General features: G+C 38.0%; 1 protein-coding gene and 1 long non-coding RNA gene across 3 annotated transcripts in view; one reads left to right on the top strand and one right to left on the bottom strand.

Moving 5' to 3' along the window:
- LOC148424926 (uncharacterized) overlaps positions 1-13,490 on the top strand; it is an 80,863-nt gene extending 67,373 nt beyond the window's left edge. For both annotated transcript variants that reach the window (XR_015865376.1, XR_015865375.1), the window contains exon 3: positions 13,298-13,490. This is a non-coding gene — a long non-coding RNA (uncharacterized LOC148424926). The remainder of the gene's footprint in view (positions 1-13,297) is intronic.
- The window catches only part of luzp2 (leucine zipper protein 2), a 124,675-nt gene that overhangs the window by 29,404 nt on the left and 73,856 nt on the right, over positions 1-21,415 (bottom strand). Inside the window, exons 5-6 of the mRNA XM_088413143.1 lie at positions 17,408-17,470; positions 2,254-2,316 (exon numbers count right to left, since the gene is read on the bottom strand). Coding sequence (XP_088269269.1) covers positions 2,254-2,316; positions 17,408-17,470 — 126 coding nt within the window. The remainder of the gene's footprint in view (positions 1-2,253; positions 2,317-17,407; positions 17,471-21,415) is intronic.

Raw genomic sequence — 21,415 nt, 5'->3', positions numbered from 1 at the left:
CATTCTATAGCTTTTCAAGCTAATGACCTATGACTCCAAATCCAAACATTGTTTGAAAAACATCCATCCATCCATTATCTGTAGCCGCTTATCATCACTAGGGCAGCTGGCGAGCTAGTGCGTATCCCAGCTGTCTTCGGCAGTAGGCAGGGGACACCCTGCGCAGTTTGCGAACCAATCACAGGGCACACAGTGATCCACAACAATTCACACAGCCCAAAAGACATAAGGACAATCGAGAGCAGGGTTGTCAAACGTGGGCTGCATGGAGAAAAATCTATTCTCAAGTGGCCCATCATTAAAACAACAACAAATGTATTTACTGTCCAAAATAAGTATTCGAACATCACTATTAATCCTAACATTACTCTTCATCATAAAATATTTTAAGTTTTTCATTTATTAAAAAAAAAAAAAAATCATCTCATTTTTATGCCCAAACATAATCACGGGCTGGATTAATCTTATTTGTGGGCCATTTGCAGTGCGCATGTTTGAAACCCCTGATTTAGTATGGCCAATACATCTGCCATGCTTGTTTTTGGAATGTGGGAGGAAGCCAGAGTACCCAGAGGGAACCTATGCGGGCTCAGGGAGAACATGGCACTTGGCCCATATTGTCCGGTGCTTCACAAAACCTTGATTTGACCATCACTGAAAAATGGCATATCTTATCCTTCACACTGAAGCGTGTTGAGCTGTTGAAAGCTTCGTTTTCCATGCCATTGCCGTCCGCCTTCTTCATTCTCTTCTTGATCCATGCGCAGGTGGGGGACTTGCAGCTCGATTACTTTCCCTATGAACTGTTGGTGACACCACTCCATTTTGCATATTGTGATTTGTACTCACAGGAAGCTATCCACAGAAGAGTCGTACCCACGAGCACAGACATGAAGTCATGTGTAGTGAAGCTTCTTAGTCATAAAAGTGAGAGTTGTATTGAAAACACTTGGCACTCACAGGTGTTGGATTCATAGTCACAGGAAAATAATTCAAACCCGCACAATTTTGGTTGTAGTTTGAAGGAAACATTTCAGACACATACATTATTACTGTTGCTGAGACAAATCAGTAATCCGGCATACATTATTTTGGCAGTGATCATATGCCATAAAATTCAGGCATGTGTAGCTAAACAAATTAGTTGATTCTGAAAATATGTGCAAAAACCTAGAACTCGTCATTTTCATTTGTGGCAACATTTTTAACCTTTTCAATAGAGCAACTGCGAGTCTGTGTTTGCCTCACTGACTGTCTGAGAATTTCCAGTTTCTTGGTTACTATAACCTGCCACATATCTACTACTATAGTGAGCAGTTAGCTAGTAAGAAAGTGTGGAACTCCCATTGTGAAATAGACTTTGGTTACTGGGCTGTATACTGTGTACTGGGCAAGATACCGCAGTAGTTCAAATACACTGCACAGTCGTTCCAATGTAGTGGTAAATTAAAATAGTGGCTCACACGATAGTTTAAGAAGCACTTTTTTATTCGTAGCTGTGCCCAACTATCGAACTGTGTGTGTGTGTGTGAAACTGGTCAGCAGCTCAAAATAGGCAGGCACTGATGTTCTGTGCTGACGAAAATAACATTTGTATCACCGATTGATTGACTTGACTTTTTCTTTTCTCACAAACTACAAAAAATCCGCTTACCTCCAATTCTAATGTGTACCTTAACCACAATTCAGTTTATAAACTATCCATAGTTGTACAAAATATTGTAAGGTATTCCCTACCGTGTGATCATTTTGAATTATAACGTTATAACCTCGTGAACAAAATCCAACTCTAAATAAAGACATCAAGATCGCATGTTGGTTAAACTGTTTCTATCCGAAAACTGAATGTAGTGTTTGAACGATGTCCTGTACTCACCTTGGACTCAAACACATCACACCAACTAATCATAGCTTATCTACAAAATTGTGTAGGTAAAATACGATCTTATTTGCGTCATAGTTCAAGATTCCATGAATTCAACTCATAAGAGTCTTGGTAAGTGTAATTGAGCCAACACAAACTAATTACTAGACAGTATTGCCACGAGCAAAATTACACAATGACAAAGTGAAATACATAATAACCTTTTGCTCACCATTGTCGTTGAAACAAAATTTACCAAACAAAACGTACAGTATTTGGTTCCACACGACCCAAATTGTTCTTCTAATACTTCAATTATTACATTTGAGCCATTGCCTTAGTTTGTGTTGTTTTTTTTTTTTCTTTTTTTCAGCTGAACATGCACTTACCTCTTCAGCATGTGCGTCACAAAGCTTGTTTCCTGACAAGAGTTTATTCTTCAAGCTCTTGTTCTGAAAAAGCATGAGAGACGAGATGATGAAATTGCTGTCTGCTGGTTTATGTTCCTTTACATGTTTTGTTATTTTATGACTCAGTGGGTCTCGCTTTCTCAGGCTGGCTTGAAACTGACAGTGAGTGCTTGGATGCCTCGCAATGTCAGAATAGATTTAGGAGCGCTTGGAGTGGCCTCTGTTTGGATATAAGCGCTTACATTTATGTCACAAATGCAGCTGAAATACTGGGACAAGATATTAGAGAAAATAATATTTTTTAAATTACAGAACTATAAAAGGCTCATTTGGGATGGTGTGTTAGATTTATTGCTCAATACATTTCTCATGTGAGTCCATTCTTTAGCAGCCTCTGAAACACACGGGAGATTTAAATAAGTAGCAAAGGTATCAGTATTTTTCCCAAGTCATGATGTAAAAAGCAACAATACAATTGCACATATTGCAACATAAATTCAAGAAACAAACCTACTTAGGGCTATTTTCCCCCATACCTCTATACACTATCTATCCTTTTATTATGACTAGCAATTTGGTGTAATGATGCAAAATGCAATTTTCCTGCTTGTCTCACCCCTAAAGAGATCGTTGCAGAAACTCAAACTCCGATAAATAAAACCACCGCGGTAAACATGGTGTATCAAGCTGAGTCAATACTAACAAAACTTGTCAGTCTTATGAATTTGTGTGAAATAATAAAAAACTGACTGATCATTGTACTGCGCGGTAAGGTTTGCTAAAGAACAGCACACCTCTACGGTAAGAGAAGTTTTAACCATGTGGCTTGCCCAATGCAAAACGTGGCCCAAAATATACAGTAAATAGACCCCCCCGCCCCACACACACACACACACACACACACACACACACACACATACATTCAAAAAGTGATTACAAGTCAACATACCATTTTTATCACTTTTACATAATCACGATGTAATTATAAAGATGTATCAATATACAGTATGTTGTCGTTTTCAGGAGAAATGGCAAAGAACAATGCGAAATGTTTTCACCAACTGACATTTTAATCTGGTAAGCAGTGCGTATCAAAACCTACCTTGCAATGTTTAAACGTTGAAATAAAAGTACTCATGCCATTATTTCTTTTATTTTGTCACTTTCAAATGCTGGTTTTCGCCTTCAACATAGGAATTCAGAGTTTTTGTTGTTTTTTAAATGTTGGTATGTACGTTTTCTTATCCTCTATCAGGGTAGTCATGATGGGCCTTGGGTAGAAGGCACACTCAACTTCAGCCACCATGGGCGACATTACCTTAAGGTTTTTTTTTTTAGCTCTTACTACATAAATGCATGGAAAATGTTTTCATATTTACATTCAAAATTGCCCAAAAGCTGTGACCTTTTAATTTCTATTTAACGTACAAATAAAGCATGTTATGGCCATGAGATAATGAGCTGGCCCAGCAAAAATATCGTGAGCCAGTGAGGCAAAACTGGACAAGTATCAATTCCAGACAGTTTCACCTCCTATCGCTCCTACAGAGGGAGCACCATGTGAGGACATGTACAACTGGCAGCTGTCACAAAATGTGATGTAGTTAAGCCCCTGGACATACTCTGAGTGAAAATGAGATCCTCTAGAGCCTGTCTGTCACTGTGCATTATGCAAAATGCAATACTCTGAGCTGCATACGTCTAAACGTGTTAGTCCCGGAGCACTGTAAATTTGCGGACCTGGAAGTAAAGGAACATTTTCATATTTATATGTTGTTCTTTCCACGCAGGCCAATGCAACAGTGCGCTACACTTGTAAGTTCTATTACACACTTTGCCTTCAAGTCCTAAAAGCATTAAATCAGATTATTGCACTGTGAAATTTAGCAACTCAAATGTTCTCCCCTTTATCCATCTACCCATTTTCTAAAGTGTACCACTTATCCTCATGAGGGTCATGGCACGGTTGTGCACGAGCCTATCGCAGTCTACTCTGGTAGAGAAGGGCGTACACCCATAACCGCACAACAGCCAAGCACAGGGGACATAGGCTAGGTTCACATTACAGGGCTTAATGCTCAAATTAGATTTTTTTGTCAAATCAGATTTTTTCCTGAGGTCGTTCACATCTTCAATTAAATGTGACCTGTGTAAACGCTAAATGTCTCAAAATTGTGCTGTATGCGGGGAGGACACCAGGATTTCACACACTACGGGCGCGCACAAGTACCACAATGGATGGCCAAAGGACTGTCGTACCGAAGACGATCTATACAGTCAATTACATTTTAGGTGTAAAGGAGGGGTAAAGGTGCAGTATTTGGCCATGGCATTTTGTGCCGTGACAGCAAAGTCTCCCTCACACGTTTGGAGCAAGCGAGAGGGGACACATATACACACACAGCAAGCAATCTAATTGGAGAGCAAGCAATCAATCAAAGTACTTTTGCTAGCTTTGTGGCACATTTGTAACATGTGTGCCAAGCTGATTGAGCAGAGAGGACTCAACTCAAGTGCGCAGAGAACTGGATGTTGAGTGAGGGAGGGAGGGATATCATTACTATATCTTTGGTTCAAATAAATAAATAAATGAATAAATAAATAATGCCATCCAACTACCACCAACATTTTCCAAGAATGTTAAAATAAATGTACTTCAGCTTCCGCACACAACAAAACTGTCAAGAAAGATGACACGCTTCAGTTCTTATAATTCAGCTCTAATCTTCAGCTGTATTTTCTGTCGAGTCTTTAACCGAACCTTGGGTAAAAGTAACTCAATCGGTTCAAAATCCACAGCTACTCAATGAGTGGGTTAGGAATATAACCCAGCATTTTTTTTTTTTTTTTTTGCGTATATGCATATCTTCTCTTTAAAAGCTGTTGGGTTTTTTTCAGTTCAGTAAAACACATACTTTTACTTTCCAAGTGATTTGCATTCTTTAAGTGAAGTTCCAATGCATTTCACTCTTAACCCCAGTATAATACTGTGAAACATTTTTCATTGATTATAATATTTCTATTTTAGCCATGTCTTTCTACGTGTAATTTTTATTTAATATGTTTATTTTAATTGAACAATTTCACTACATTTTTTGATTGAAAGTCTACACTTAACGAATAAAAACTCTGCCACTTTATGAACAAACACTTAGGACTACTACTGTGCGACTGCATTTTAACGTTGGCTATTTCGGTGGTACTTGGAGACAGACTGTAAATATTTTTAGGTTGCACATAGAGTGTCATCATAGAGTGTCCCAAAATGTCCACCCAAATTACACCCGAAAATCCTGTTGTAAATCTAAATTACAGGGAAAGCATGGGTCGTTATATTAGTAAAATATTTCTTGATATCTACTAGTGGAGTAATGAAGAAGAAGTGAAGTTATCCTCAGTGAAATCACAGTGGGCGTCTGCCCAGCTGAACCAACCATCACGTTTTATTTACTCAATTTTTTTTCACAAGTCAACCTACATCACATACCAGCAACTGCCGGGCCAATGAGCCACGCTTTTATAAGATTGACAACCAGCGGACTAGCTTTCATTTGTCTTCTCTTTTCGTTTGTCTCTTCTGCTTTATTCAGTGGTGAGTGTTTGTGATGCCCTGCTGCTAGCCTCTCTTTACGGAAACAGCCCAGATAGTGAAAAACAAGTGAGTGACCTTAGCTTAAAGAAAATGAAAGCATTTTATCTTGTGGAGGCAACAGTTCATTTTGTGCATTGACACTGCCAAACATAAAGAACCCCCACACATTGCACTTCTTTATCAAGTGACCGAGTATTGTACGTGCTGTTTATCACAAACTAACACCCCTTTAATGTGAATCAGTGCTTCAACAAAGCTCAGTGCAGCTTACTTGATGCATTACTGGCAAATTTAACTATCCCCCTAAAGTAAGCACCCATAAATATTCTTTCACATTATCACTAGTGAAAGCTGTATATCACCATGAAACCATCATATTACACTTGTTAATGTATGTAGTGGTGTGGTGTATCAAATATACCCACCACAGTCTTGCCGACAACTTTGTATACACTCATCAGAAGATGGATAGGTGGGTATAGATAGATAGATGGATGGATGGATGGGTAGATAGATAGATAGATAGATAGATAGATAGATAGATAGATAGATAGATAGATAGATAGATAGATAGATAGATAGACTCATCAACAACTTAAATCAATTGGGTCAACACGGTTTGCAAATTATTGGCAAATTTGAAAGACAAAGATCAGTTTCTCTGTGTAACAGCATTTGGTCAGTGGAAATGCAGTTTGTTCCAATCAGACCTGTGGCATGTTGACCTAATACAAGTTTGTCATTCAGCTTTTGCGGATTCACTGTCACTTCAGACTACGGACAACTTTTGGCAGAAATATTTGACTCATGGTTAAGATATCACACACTCTTTATTCTGCAAGGGATCTGCACAAAGGGTTTGTGCTAACATAAAAATGTCATAACGCCAGTAAACTTTTTAATTTCGGCAGAGCATGAAAGTGAAAGCAAAAAAAGTGAACGAGAAGACAGTTAATGTCAACTTTTTTTTTATTGAATTCTATGCGACTAAAAAATAATGACAGAACATTAAAAAGCCACAACATAAAATAGCTCCGATTCGACATTGAAAGCAGCATGCCTGGTCCATTTCTAGCCATTTGACCTTTCTGGCATGACAAACAATTCATGTTTTTTTTTCACATGCACTTTCACCCAGTCGTCACCCAGTGAATTTTTCCTAAAGTTTGCATATTGCCATTCATTTCCTTTGGCTCTTCACCGAAAACTAAACTATACAAAGCAAAAACACAAGGATTAGAAAGGAAGCAAGATAATTGATTATATTCCGGTTTGTAAGGCCCCCTTACTGTTGAATAGCCAGTGGTTCAGTGTGATACCACAGCCCAACCTTTACACATTACTCAACCAGGGAAATGCAAATACAGGTGTGACCTATAATTTTGTACAACACTGAGGTCAGTTGCTATTTTTAATGAGCTCTTACCTTCCCATTCAACCCTTACCATTTTAAGTGGCACTGTGCAGGAGTGAGACAGATTTTCATTAAAAATGAATACATTAAATTATTATGAATTTAAAAAAAAAACAACTTGCAAATAAATGTGCTCTTAACGACAAAGAGTGTGTGTTAAATATAATCGTAGGCAAGTTATCATTAAATTATCTTACATGGGGGGTGGCACTCCACCGGAGGTCGCCATGTCTGTTGTAGCCACGGACAGCTCAGTGTGTTTTGCTGAATTTACCGTAATGCCCCTAAAGCTCCCATAGTCGCATGTGAAAAATTACACTTACTCGCTTTAACTAACTCCACCACCAGAATCCACCCCATACTTTGCATATCAAAGCACAAATGTCTCCTATTTAGGACTGTAGTCAACCAGGTTTTATATCACCTGTCCCTTCTGTGTAAAAAGTCACATTGCATCATGCTCCCTCTCATTCCATTTCACTTGAAGCTCCATTTTCCCCAATGTACTTTCTGAATGAGTGTCAGCAATCATATGTGTGAAATTACTTCTGACAGAGTCTTGATAGCACTGAGAGCCTTCTTTCTGTTAATACTGTGGTTAGTCAGTAATTGAGTAAATTACCACCTGAGAGGTGAGAACGTTATTATTTCTTCATACAGTGAACATTTTTTTCACTGCAAAAAGATAATTTCCCATTGGTTTACTCTTTCACAAAGTAAATATAAGGGTGTCAGTTCTGTAACACAAAATAACGACACATTTTTTCATGTAGTTTGTCTCCCCAGGGAAACGCTCAAATCAAATTTTGCCAATTCCTCAATGGAACTAGTATGAAATAAACAAAAACACATTGGGCGATCTTAGACTAAAAGTACCAGTACAAAGACAGCAGTGTGTGGTAAATTCTCTGTCAGGGTGATGAAACCCAGCAGGATCTAAATTCGCATGAAAATCATTCTCGGTCAATATTCCTTGTAAATCAGAGCATACATTGATATCATTTTCAGATTGAATTGCAGCCGCAAAGCTACGTATCTCATATTTTGACGCAAACGACATTCATGTGCACGATGACAAGCCACTTGTAAAGACTAAGCAGAAGATATATGAACAAGATTGTCTTAACAGATGATCCAGCTTTGTTCAAAATTTCCAAAGCATCTTTTTTTTTGTAAGCAGATGTTTGAAAAATGCTAAACTATGTACAATATCGATAATTAAAATACATTATGAATTCAAAAATAAATTAAGTAATTTGTGTTTTCATGTGAGTTTTTTTTTCTTTTGTAATTATACAACAGATGGGAATCAGTATGGATAAAAAAGACACGAAAAACTTTCTGTCTTGGCCATTGGTACTATATTGCAGAATTGACTGCACACAAACATTAAATAATCTATCATGCACATGCCTGTATGGCACAACATTTTCATTATTTTTTTTTTTTATCAAGCATCTTTCCAGTTATATGGAGCAATTTGATCATTTGCCATTCAGTATAAATATATAATTTACATATGAATATCCATCTATCCATTCTCAACCCTACTTATCCTGTTAAGGGTCTCATGCTGGAGCCGTTCCAAATTGACTCCAGGCAAAATGCAGACTATACGCTGAACGTGTCAGCAGTCAGACACAAAGGCTCATACTGGATAGACAACCATTCCCACTTACATTCACACTGTCAGTGTGTGGGAAGCTCGTAAATGAACCTAGACTGCGTCCACCAAAATCAGGCAACAATATCACTACACCACCCAGAAGCACGTTTTAATTGTGTATATAATATTCATTTAAATGAGCATGGGATTTGGGTCATGGAGAATCCTAATATAGTGGGCTCACGGTTTACGATCTCCCTCTTATACGAACATTTCATCTTAACTTACGCACAAACCTTTTTCAACATGCCCGAACATGACGGTCAATGTGTCCGGATTATTTATTTTTTACTTTGCTGCATCAACGAAATCAAATGATCACGCTTATCACATTGACGCTGAACGCTATTGCTCTTACATGTCACAGTCACTGTCTTAGTCACGGTGTCAGTCACGGAGATGCCGATATGCTATTGGTCGATTAAGGTCACAGTCCCAGTCTCACTCACGGAGATACGGATATGATATTGGCCGGCGTCACGTCAATCACAGAAATGCCGATATGCTATTGGCCGAACGCCTTTATCTAGCTTGATGACACAGCTGGTCGGGACGGAAGGAAGGAGAGAAAATGAGTGAAAAACGGAAGGAAGGAATGTTGTGAAGACTTTGCAAACTTTATCTGTTAGACATGGTTTCCAAAATTGCTAGTAGCGGTAAAGGAAGAAGTAAGAGGATGATGACAATAGAAACGAAGCAGGAAAAAAAAAAATACGAAGGAGGCGCACGCTTGTAAATCAGAGCATACATTGATATCATTTTCAGATTGTTAACCTTGCTCGTGAGTATGGCCGTAACCGCTCGGCAATCTTCTAAGGGCAAGACTTTTTAGATCGACAACAAAATTGAGAGTCTTCTTCTATTATGGATTAAAGAGAAGGAAATCACCGGTGATATGTTTTAGTTTGAGAAAAGTTCTTGTTTAAGAAAATAAATCAATAAATTCTGCGGGTTGGTCTCTGCTCCCCTCCGCCTCCACCCAGCTCAAGTCACGTCGCCCCAAAGGTACATGTCATTTTTCCTTTGTATATTTATGTTATTTAATTTAACTGTACAGTAGATTGTTAGTAATTTTTAATATGTGTATAAAGTCGTGATGTTTTTACCTAAGGTTTTTGCATGCGTTGCACGCATTCACTAATTAACATAGGTTTGGATTGCCCGTCATATGAGCAATTCGAGTTACGAGCGTAGCCGCTGAACGAATTAAGTTCGTAACACGGGCCGCACACGGGGGGGCCCACTGTATCTCTAAAATCATTCATTTTCAGGAGACACCAAATTTGCGCAACCATTAGTACTGCATCCAGAATGTTAGCAAGTGACTTAGAACATTCACCAAATATAAGAAATTCACAATAGAAAAATTTGAAATTCACCATGTGTGACAAAGTTTTGGCCCGATGCCAGTGAAAGGTTTCCAAAACATTCTTTACAGTAATCAAGGCTTTGATCATGGACTCTGAGTCAGTAATGATCTATTGGAATATAATATGATATCCAGAGAGGGAAAAAATAATTTTAACAGATTGGAATGTAACTGACATCACGTAATGGATCGTGGCAGACTTTGAAGGGTTTACTGTAATATTTTAACATTGTTACTGTTTGACTTTCTGAATGCAATACATTTCGGTAAGTGACACTCTAATAGATTCTGTGCATGCTGCCAGTTTAAATGTCAGGTCATCACAGATGTCAGAGATGTTCTGCTGAGCACAAACGCTCCTTTCTGTATGTGATTACTTTGGCCCAGAATCCTTGGAAGGACATTTACTAAGTGATGCAGATCTGGGACAGAAAAAAGGCAAATGTCAGCAATTAGGCAATCATATGATGATGGAGCAACTGGTTGAGACATCTGCCAGTGCAGTGAAAGCACCGCAGCATGCTGATCTTAAACATCAGGGACACATAATGGAAAAAATGTTATCCAAACTAAATTGCATGATAAAAGTACAGTCATCCACTCAGCAGTTACTGTAGTGTTTCCAACCATGCTTCTGATGAGTAAAAGCAAGTCTGGGTTTCCACCAAGCAATTGCTATTTTCAATTTTAGATTGATTAGGAGTCTTCTGGGTAACATTAAAACCCAAAAGAATATTAATAAAGTGTTGTTTTTGGAGCCCTGATAAATTACCTGACATCAACTCGTTATTCCGTTGCTCTTTGTTCTGCCAAAATCGCTATTAGCACTACTTGACCAACTTAGTGAAATGAGGCTAATATGGCCGGAAATCAAATTACTGCATGTCAAAGAGATAATAGCATTGCATACAGCATAAGTGCCTGACACCAACACAGATAACTATTTGAGTTGGTGTTGAGCACTTTAATTTGGTCTATTTCCATTTTATTTAAAACTAAAGGAATACTGTATCTAATTGTTCATTACCAAGGCAAACCACAGTTCTCTTTATTGGCCATTTATTCACTTAAACAGATCTAGTGTACAATACGACCACTTGTACAGCCGCTGTTTGTGTAAATCATTGATTTGATTACTTTATTGTAAAGGGTAACACTTGACAGCCAAATCAATGCATTTATTTATATGAACGTCCAAAAACAGGCATTCATTTAAATGTTAACATTAAAAAAATTTTAAACATTCTGCCTAACATGCTGACCAACAGCAAGGCAATCGTATTCACTGCATAGTATTTGTAAAAGTGGCTTATGGATATGTGTTAGTCTTTGGCTTATCTGTTGTTGTTGATTTTTTTTAGTTTGCATGTCACTTTTGTCATGCAAAGGATTGGAGCTCATTCAGATAATCAAAATACATCTTCAGAAAGTCAAATTCCTCAATCAGCTCCAAGCTCACCAAGCTCTGTGCAAATGAGCTTTGCAAGATCGTGCAGGTCTTCAAACTGATCGAGCCAAAAGATTGGCAGTGGAAGACCTCTCGTGGTGCCGTTCACAAAACATACCACTGAAAAGCTCAACTGCAACAAATCAGTGCCGTTAACATCTTGTTCCAGAGAAGACACAGAAGCAGCTTTTTCAGAACCACCTACTATACTGTGTGTCCCCTGGTGAAGCCTTAATGGAGCCACGGCAGGATGCCTACGCGCCTGTCATCTGCCTTCTCTCACCGAGTTAGTATTTCTCACATGGAGAAGCCTGGATGCACAGAAAGGATCAGGAACTTCAATTTTACCTGTGCTTTTAGCACTCCTTAGCCCGGCCTTACAAACTGCTTCACTGAGCGGCCACAGTTCATCAGTTTGTCAGACATGCTGGTCATTAATAAGAGGATCGCTGAAAGGAACAATTCTTCCTCCTCACCTAGTTTTGTGTAGAGAAAACATTGTGTATTTTTCAGTTTTACTGTCACCGTCATCAATTTTCAGAAGTCTTGCGATGATTTTAAGAATTGACAATATAACGTGTAGATCGGTCAGGGGCATTCCTCAGCTAATTGGGGGCATGAGTGGAATTTTATGTGCTTCACCTGTATATATTGTGAGCAACTATTTACATATCAGTGTTTTTATATAAATTACTATACATCATTTTAAATAAAGAAGGTTAAAAAAAAGTTCCTTTTTTTAAAGGAACAATGCGTAAGTTTTAGACCATTTTTCATTCAAAAGGAAGAAATTAAATGATTATAAGTTTCAAAAACTTGCAAATGAATGTGTTCTTTATGACCAACAATATGTTTTAAATATGATCATCGGTCTAGTTATCATTGAATTATATTACATGGTGGGTGGCACGTCTCTGGAGGCGGCCATGTTTGTTATAGCTATGGTCAATGGTAAATGCAGCACCTGCAGCATCCCCTGCTGTCCGTAATGGAAAACGCTCTAAATCTTACACACTGTCCCTTTAATGTTTTCTATGTGGCCATCACTAACCCATATGAGGTATTCTGATTAATATTGTATTTGTGGTATTAAAAAGCAATGTTCTCCTTCTCAAAGGATGGTTTTGTTCATAAAACTTAAGCTCAAGTGGTGGCTAGGTTCACATTGCAGGGCTTAATGCTCAATTCCGATTTCATAGTGAAATCAGATTTTCTTTGTGTGCAGCTGAGATGCGATTTCAAGGTTTTGTTGAATACTTATAAAATTCTGCACGGCTTAGTGTGTTTCTGTCTCGCTTAGTGCCTCTCTGTCTGTTCCGTCCCAAAACCTTATGTCACTTATGTTGCCGGTTTGTAGTGACCCTGAGAGCCAAGAAGAGATCCTCTTGAATGTCCTACCCACAGAGGTTCGACCGGCTCCCTCAGTAGAAATGTTTAAAACCTTACTAAAGACTACTTTTTGTACTCATGCATTTAGTTGAACTGTCTGTTTGACTGCAGCTTTCTTCTTTTTCTTTCCTGCCCCATTCTTCCAGCTTACATAGGGGGCTGGATGGAAATGAACCAATTGAATGCTGCCATGCGGACCTGTACTGAGCGACTGCAGCGAGTTCTGAGGTGGCCACACCCACGGAGGTGCTCCTGTGAAGATGGGTCGACCAAGGCCTGATGGTGAGACTATGTTGTCATCAAGGGCTACGTAAATAAACTGGACTTGACTACACAGAATTTTTTTTTGTTTGTTTTTTTGCCCCTTCCAGAACAGCAAAGGGTGACCTCTCTTTTGAAAGCCAAGTATATTTATATTCATACTGTAGGTGCACATAACTGGTACGCAGGTACGCATGCGCGTCACTGATGCGTAACGTCCTGTGCTTCACTGCACGCATTTGCGTAGCTACCAATTTTCATCGAAGATCTGCCATGCTTTGAATGTGGTGCAAGACTTACTGCTCCTATCCCCAGCTAATTTTCAGTCATCCTTCATTTAACAAATATGAAAAGATCAGGTGAATGTAGCGCAAAGTATTGCTAATGTAAGTGCCGGATTGAAAGAATGTGTCTTGGATGATGACATGAGTGGTGGAATAAGCGCTTGGCTGTTCAGCGTTGGCTTTTCCGCTCCTAAAGACAGTAAAGAGCTCGCTCATTTTGTGGCATGCTTGCGGCTGAAGAAGTACAAGTGCTGCATTTCCTCCCCGTCTAACGAAGTGTTTGGAACAGCTCACGCACCACACGCAACACTAACAAACAAGGTGCTCATATCTGCCAACCCTGGGGTGTACTGAAGCTTACCAAAGTTGTAATTCGCCCTTACATATATTTAATCTTACATAGAATTTGTAATGTGTGCTCAAGGTAAAAACAAAACAAAACATGGCATACAGAACGTTAGCAATTTATTCTTCTACTTGTAAAGCATTATCATCTTGAGAGTTATCTTTCTTATATAACCAAACTTAATAGCACGGTAAAAACAGGTTGCAAAAATACACAGAAATCTCTGCCGTTGCACAAGAAAAAAGTTTCGAATGGATGATTTCCAACCATTTTTCTCCGTGGTATAACAGATGCTCATCGAGAGACTTAATGCACATTTTTGGCTTCTGTGACCCAAGTGCGCATTTGTCGCCACACGTTACCGGCGTTACCTCGCTACAAGCCTTTCAAAATTAAAGAGTCCATATATATATATATACTGTGTATATATATATATATATATATATATATATATATATATATATATATATATATATATATATATATATATATATATATATATGTATATATGTGTGTGTGTGCGTATACATACTTTAATCTTTTGAATGAATACAAAAATAATACCAAATTAACTTGCAAAGTTATTCTTTTAAATATATATTTTAGTTATGCTGACCGGTTCAGGATTCACAACTTAGGTATTTTCATAATGAATAAATTATTCATAAGCTTATATTTTGTGAGGACAATGCATGTTCGCTTTCCGGCATGCTAGCTGGTGGAACAGATTGCAAGGTATGGCGTACATGGAGGAAGACTGTTTATAATGGGTGCGTACCAAATACTATGTCCTGGTACTCATGTGAGTAACCCATGAAAATAATGTTTTGAGTCAATAATAAATATGTGCACCCCTTTTTATAGTGATTTTTTTGTGCACAGAATTATATTGCAAAATTGCAACATGATGTTAGTGGTATTTAGAAATTGATTTGGTCACTTAAGTCCAGGTCAGAGTCTGTCACTGGCATTTATCATAAGTGCTGCCTATTCTTGCTGCTTATGTTCACATTTAGAAAGGTTCCAGGGCTCCGGGCTACTGGGCTCTGGAATCTTATACTTCCTCAGCCATCTCCAAAAATAAACTTTTTTGCACTCCTGCAAAGATCATTTTGCCTTTGTTGTTGTTGCTTCACCAAGCCTGTCATCATGGTGAAGCAACAACAATTTGTCCGGCCACAACTCTTGCTTCTTCTCATTCACTAAGCAAAAAACCTTAGGATCTCTGGTTACGTGCTGGGTAATCTTCTGGCCCATTGCAAGAACTTGGAGTGGAAGATGCTCTTCACTTCAGAGAATACAGTCAACATGACTTTGACCTTTGACTTCAACTGTCTTTCTTTCTTTTGCCTCTGTGACTTTGAATTTTTTCACAGTACCCGCTAGCGTTTGGCCTCTGAGTTGTACAGAAGATGCATAATTCATCACCGGTGGTGACGCTTTCTAGCAAGTCTGGTCTAATTTGTTTCATCAACCCTCACAGCCCATTGCTGACAACCTGACAGAAGATGTGTATGTTAATGCATGGGGAATCAAGTTCAATGGCTGCAGAGCGTAAAGGTCATAGTTATATCATCAAGGGCAATGACAATGAGGGCAAAAACTTAGGAGTAGGTAATTTGGATTTGAAATATAGCTTTTGAAATACAAGTCCTCCACTTTCTAAAACATCAGTCTTTGCATGATTTTATCATTATTTAATTATTAGCACATTAAATTGTATATAGAACATTTACTGCATGGGCAACCAATGCGGTGCCCGCTGGCAGGTAGCCCCCACAGACAGACCACAGGCCTGTTCTGCAAATAGCTTACAAGAAATAGAACATTGGTGATTTTCTATGAATTTTACAATTATACATGTATTACATTTACATTGCATATTACACTTGATTTACATATTTACTACAGTTGTTCCTTAATTATTGTGAAAAATCATTAACATGATCGCCATCTTCACTTAAACAGGTAGCCCTTCGTATTACTCAGTAACTAAGAAGTACCTCTCAATTTAAAAAGGTTGGTTACCCCTGATCTACTGTATACTTGTACTATTTTTCTATGTTTTAATTTATTTTTTATGTAATTCTTAACGGAGGCCCATTTGATCAGTTTTCCATAGCCGCTCATACTAATTAGGGTGGCTGGCTTGCTGGTGCTTATCCAAGTCATTTTTGGGCTGTAGGTGTTTCCACCCTAGACTGGTTACCAACCAATCACAGGATACACTTAGACAAACAACTATCCACACTCACAATTCCCGCTAACTGTAATACACTTACCATGCATGATTTTTTGGAATGTGGGAGGAGACCAGAGTGCCCAGAGAAGACAGGAAGACTATGGTAAGATGAAATTGAACCTGGGACCTATGAACTGCGAGGCAGATGTGCTGAGCAGTTGTCCACATTGCCGCCCCGGAGACACATTTTAGCTCGATTCTATTCTATGCTATTCTATTCTATTCTATTCTCTTAAGATGCAGACAGTGACAGCGGCACCAGTGTTATCAGTGCCACTGGCACAGTTGAATCATTGTAAAGATCTCTCTTTTTTTTTTTAACTTCTCTTATACAAGGAAAAGAAACTGCAGGAGAAATAGGTTTTCTGCTGGTGCAGAAGCATACCAGATGACCAGTGTCTGCTCACTGAAAACATCAAATAGTGGGGTCAAGTAAGGCAAAGGGTTCCATTTAACAAGGTCTGCGAATGAGTGTACATACAGAAGATTCTCGTGCCTTGACCATTATTGATAGGAAACATTTTTGTTATTGAGTACTTCCTGCCCAAATTTATGACAACTATTATTTTTCTCTTAAAATCATTCAAATACTACACAACTTATTAGATTTTATTTTAATTTAAAAATGGAATTGACAAGCCACTGCCAAAAAACCTTCACATGGCCGCTTTGAAGTGATACCGTACTGTCGGACAGTGCAAAGACTTAGATAAGATCTTTACATTTCATTTAAGTTTCTGGATTTGGGATTCGTATTTTTTGCATATTGTCTGCATGGTGGCATTTGCAACAACATAAAGCAGAGGCATCATTGGTTTAGGACGCATAAACCGACAAACCGACAAAAATCTAAATTGGCCCTTTCGTCTTTAAAAAGAGCATTGAAACGTTAACACCTGCTGCAAACACCCACTGGAGTTGACAAAAACAAGGGTTCCCACATCAAGTCTAATAACATTACCAAAAACCCTTTGTAGGATGTAAAGAAAATATGTTGATGGTCATTTGTTTGCAATTAGTGTACATATAAACAATACTTCAGATAAAACTGAATACTGTAATGACAATGAAAAACACTTGTAAGAGTTCAATAAAAACCTTGAATCATACATGGATGACTCACCTCTTGTTGTAAATCCTTTATTATTTTGGTTTTCTTTTCCATCTCTGCTTTAATCAGTTTAACCTGGAAAAAAAAAAAATCTGCAGTCACTATGGGTGTTCTTTGACTCCCTATATTTGTCAGCATCATCTAAGAATTAAAATAAATGTGACAAAGGACATTCTGGAAATTATGTACCAATGACTTCTTATTATGATGATAAGAGAATGTTAATAGTTGCATGTAATATTTTTGAGAGAGAGAGAAAGTGAGAAAGACGGAGAGAGAAAGTGTTCGAGAGAGAATGCGAGAGAGAGGGCGAGAGAGCGAGCGAGACTGTATTTAACAGGCAGTTTCAATCCTTTGAGTCCTTGAAAGAGGTCATCAAGATAGACCCGGTGACAAAGAGGGAAATAATCATGGTGCTGGTGACCTCATACCAGGAATGCACCTTAGGGAACTGTAAACTAAGCCATGCGAATTGACTCTCATCCCAGAGTATGGCAAGATAACATCAGGTTTATCTTGAAACTTCCAGTCATGTCAGAGGCAAAGGGGCAGCTTTTTTTGTTTGTTTTTAAGACAACACTAAATAAAAGTACTGTAATATTCCCTAAGTCTAACATTCTTGTTCATATACTGTTTATATAAAGTATATCCTATACTGTATACTGTAAGCGATTGCACAATGAATACTTCCAATTTTTGATGCATTTTACTGATTGAATTTGACACATGATGTTGGCTTTTCTTTTTTCAAAAAGAATGCCCTTCATCAATCTGACTTGCTCTAATTGGCCCTGCTATTCTGTGTCAAAGTATTGTATACTTGAGAAACTAAAGCATGAGGTGTTCCAGCTCTTGGACCAACGTTACATGTTCTTTTTATGGCTATTACTGCATGTTGCTGAGTGCTGTTCAACCTCTATTCTTCATATGAGAACACTTGATTAGCGCAGATGAATCACGAGTAGCCAAGGTAACACTTAAGAATAAAACATTGCAGAGAAGTCTCCTCTGCTATAAAGTTTTCATTACAAGTCATATGCCACATGTGATTTTGTTTTTGAGTCTTTAATCTTCTATTAGCGGTAGTGTAAAGTGATTTCACATGAAAATGTCCAGAATGGCCTTCTTCAAACATTTTGAATTACCACATTTCTCATTTGTATTGCCTATGTACATCAATTGCTTAGCAGTTCACATGTTTTTATTAACATGTATATTTTTTATCTATCACTGAAAGTTAGAACGTAATTAGCCTAGCATCACTAGTCCGAAGGTACTACATGGTGTTTGTGGAGTAGATATGTTAAAATGTTGAAGTTGGAAGTAGAAACTATTCCTGTTCACCTGCAAAAATGCTAAACTTAGCTTAGCGTAGTTTAAAACACGCCTGTTGTGAACACATTTTAAAGCAGAGACTCAGTGTAAGTCTTATTGACGTGAAATTTGAGGGGGAAAACGTTTACAATTAATAAATAAAATAAGAACTAAATGAATGGCTCTCCAATGCAATGCATACAATCACAAACTGTTCTGTATAGATGTCAAAGTAATTTTGAACTATGTTGGGCATGAAACAGTGGGGGGAAAAATGATTTGAATTTTATGGGAGCTTTGAGAACCGACTGAATCCATACTTACCTTTGCTTTAGCACCCACAGATTCACCTTGTGGTTTTTAGTTATTTGTGTATTTTTTGTGAGGGGAGGCATTTCTTATGAAAAATGCAGATTAGTGGTTTAGCAGTTGTTGTTTTTTTTTATGACAATTTATGTATTTATCCTTTCCCCAGATACATTTCAAAGAGTCCCAATGATACATGGCTTTCTGCTATTTGCAGGCTGGCTCGATCCCTGTCTATGAACAGCAGAGGTCCTCTGTATTCTGTATCTTTTATTTTTTTTTAATAATAAAAAAACCTATATACTTTATTTTCACTCCAAAAACAGAAAAAAAATAGTGCCCCGACACTGGCAAATCTTACAGAAAACTAGAATATGGTATTTATCAACAACATCAGGTCTCAGAAATATGTGCCACAAAGGTTAGTTGTTCTTTTTAATCGTACATATACAGTATTTAGACAAAATGGTTTAAAGAAAGAATTGCGTGCGTTGTCACAAGGCCGTCTTTCAATTTGTTTTAATGCTGTTAGAAGTTTGACTTTTAGCCAAAGTAACAGCACTTGAATGATTTGCTGCAAATGGAAAGTCATGTACTGACTGATACCACCGACACGAGCTACATTCCAAACAGGAGCAATATGTAGGATTTTGAACGGTTTACCTGTTTGGTGAGAAGGGAGGGTGGGCAGATTCATTTTCAAGAGAATCTATAAGATTGGAAGAGACAACCCTACTTTGTTTGCATCTACTGGGTTATGCCACCCACCATCTGCACCACAATTGGGAACAGCTCGGCATGAGATTGCCTCATGCCCAGGGATGTCAGTGGTAGAATAAGCTCCACGAGGGAACACAAAGTCACCCATGGACATGATTGATTTCATGTTCATCAGTTAGAGGCAAAAGTCACTCCGGAAGTCATAATGAGAATTGATATAAATCAAAATTAGACTATAATGGGCATGCTCTTATTGGCCAGGCCATTGGCATACATCTTAAACCATGCAGTCCAAAAACAGAATTGTCCAAACAGATGTACAGCGCTGGTCAGCGCTTCTGAATTCTGTCTTTATCACAGAAATGTGAGGGGTTTCCATGTACGTATTACAATGACATTAGTATGGTCAGTCTAAATTGAGTAGATCTATGGCGACATTGCGAGAGCAATAAATAGATGTAAGCTGATGAAATTGAACAAATCCCAAGTGGTTAGCGTCAAGCAACAATATTTTCATAAACTTATTGAGGCAATTATTAGCAAATAATTAATAAAAAATGGTTTTCAATTTCATAATTAAAAATGAAAAATAGAAAAATAATAATTTCACACGCAAATATTTTTTATAAACCGGTGTAGAAAACCCTCACAGATTTTGGATGTTTTTTTCTTTTTTAATGAAAAAGGTGCATTTGTCTCACAATTATTAAATGACTATCAAGTTTATATCGACATTTCATGTCAAACTCAATGAAATTGGGCAAATTGACATTGACTATGCACTCAAATAAGACAAATCCTATGACCTGTACACTGCGCTGTTGTTTATCTACTTAATCTATGTAGCAAGCAGGTGTTTAGAATTTTTATTGCATTTCACCGTGTGCATTATCACCCCCTGAGCAAACATAAAAACGTAGGCAGATTTTTGTGAGTATGAATAGAAAATCCCTGCAGCGTTCTGCCTTGCATTTAACTTCATGGTGAGTCTTTGATGGTTCCTTTATATTTACAGCTGGACAACGTTCCAATCCATCAGCCATATGGATGCACAGTACATTCAAAACATGTTGAATTAAGGCTTACAGTACACACAATGGGGACATCAGTTTTGGCTACACTGAAAATAAAATTACATCTTTGTACGCTCGGGGCAACAACAGCTTATCACTAGTGTAGTGATAGCCTCAGAAGTACTTGTTTTATAGCTTTCCCCTTTTCATTGACTTCTACAACTGAGGAACATTTGTGTTTTCCTTTGGCCGTGGACCAGGGGTACAAATCAGATGGCAGTAATGTCTGCTCCCATTGTTCAACTGAATGTTAACGAGGCCGGTCGAGCATGTGTTCCTCTTAGTGATCCAATCTATGCTCGTTAATCATTTATCCGGCCTAAAAAGCATTTAGTTGATGATAAACACCAAATGCTCATAAACAGATTCTAATCTGCTTGAACCCTCATGAAATTCTACAGAGTGGTGTGACATCAGTTTGATTTGACATTAAAGGAGACTTTTTTTCCCCCTACTACTTAACCCTTGTATTGTGTTTGGGTCTGTGGGACCTGTTTGGCATTTTTATTAAACGCCATGTTTCCAGTTCAAATAACGGATCTTCGCGTTGAAGTAAACTTTTGAGTATTTCGGCAGAAAATGTTGATTGTTCTCGTAAATTTCTCAT

Source organism: Hippichthys cyanospilos, chromosome 4, assembly GCF_059441005.1.
Source record: "Hippichthys cyanospilos isolate Australia breed blue-spotted pipefish chromosome 4, RoL_Hcya_1.0, whole genome shotgun sequence".
Lineage (NCBI taxonomy): Eukaryota > Metazoa > Chordata > Actinopteri > Syngnathiformes > Syngnathidae > Hippichthys > Hippichthys cyanospilos.
This window is presented reverse-complemented; position numbering and strand designations above follow the sequence as displayed.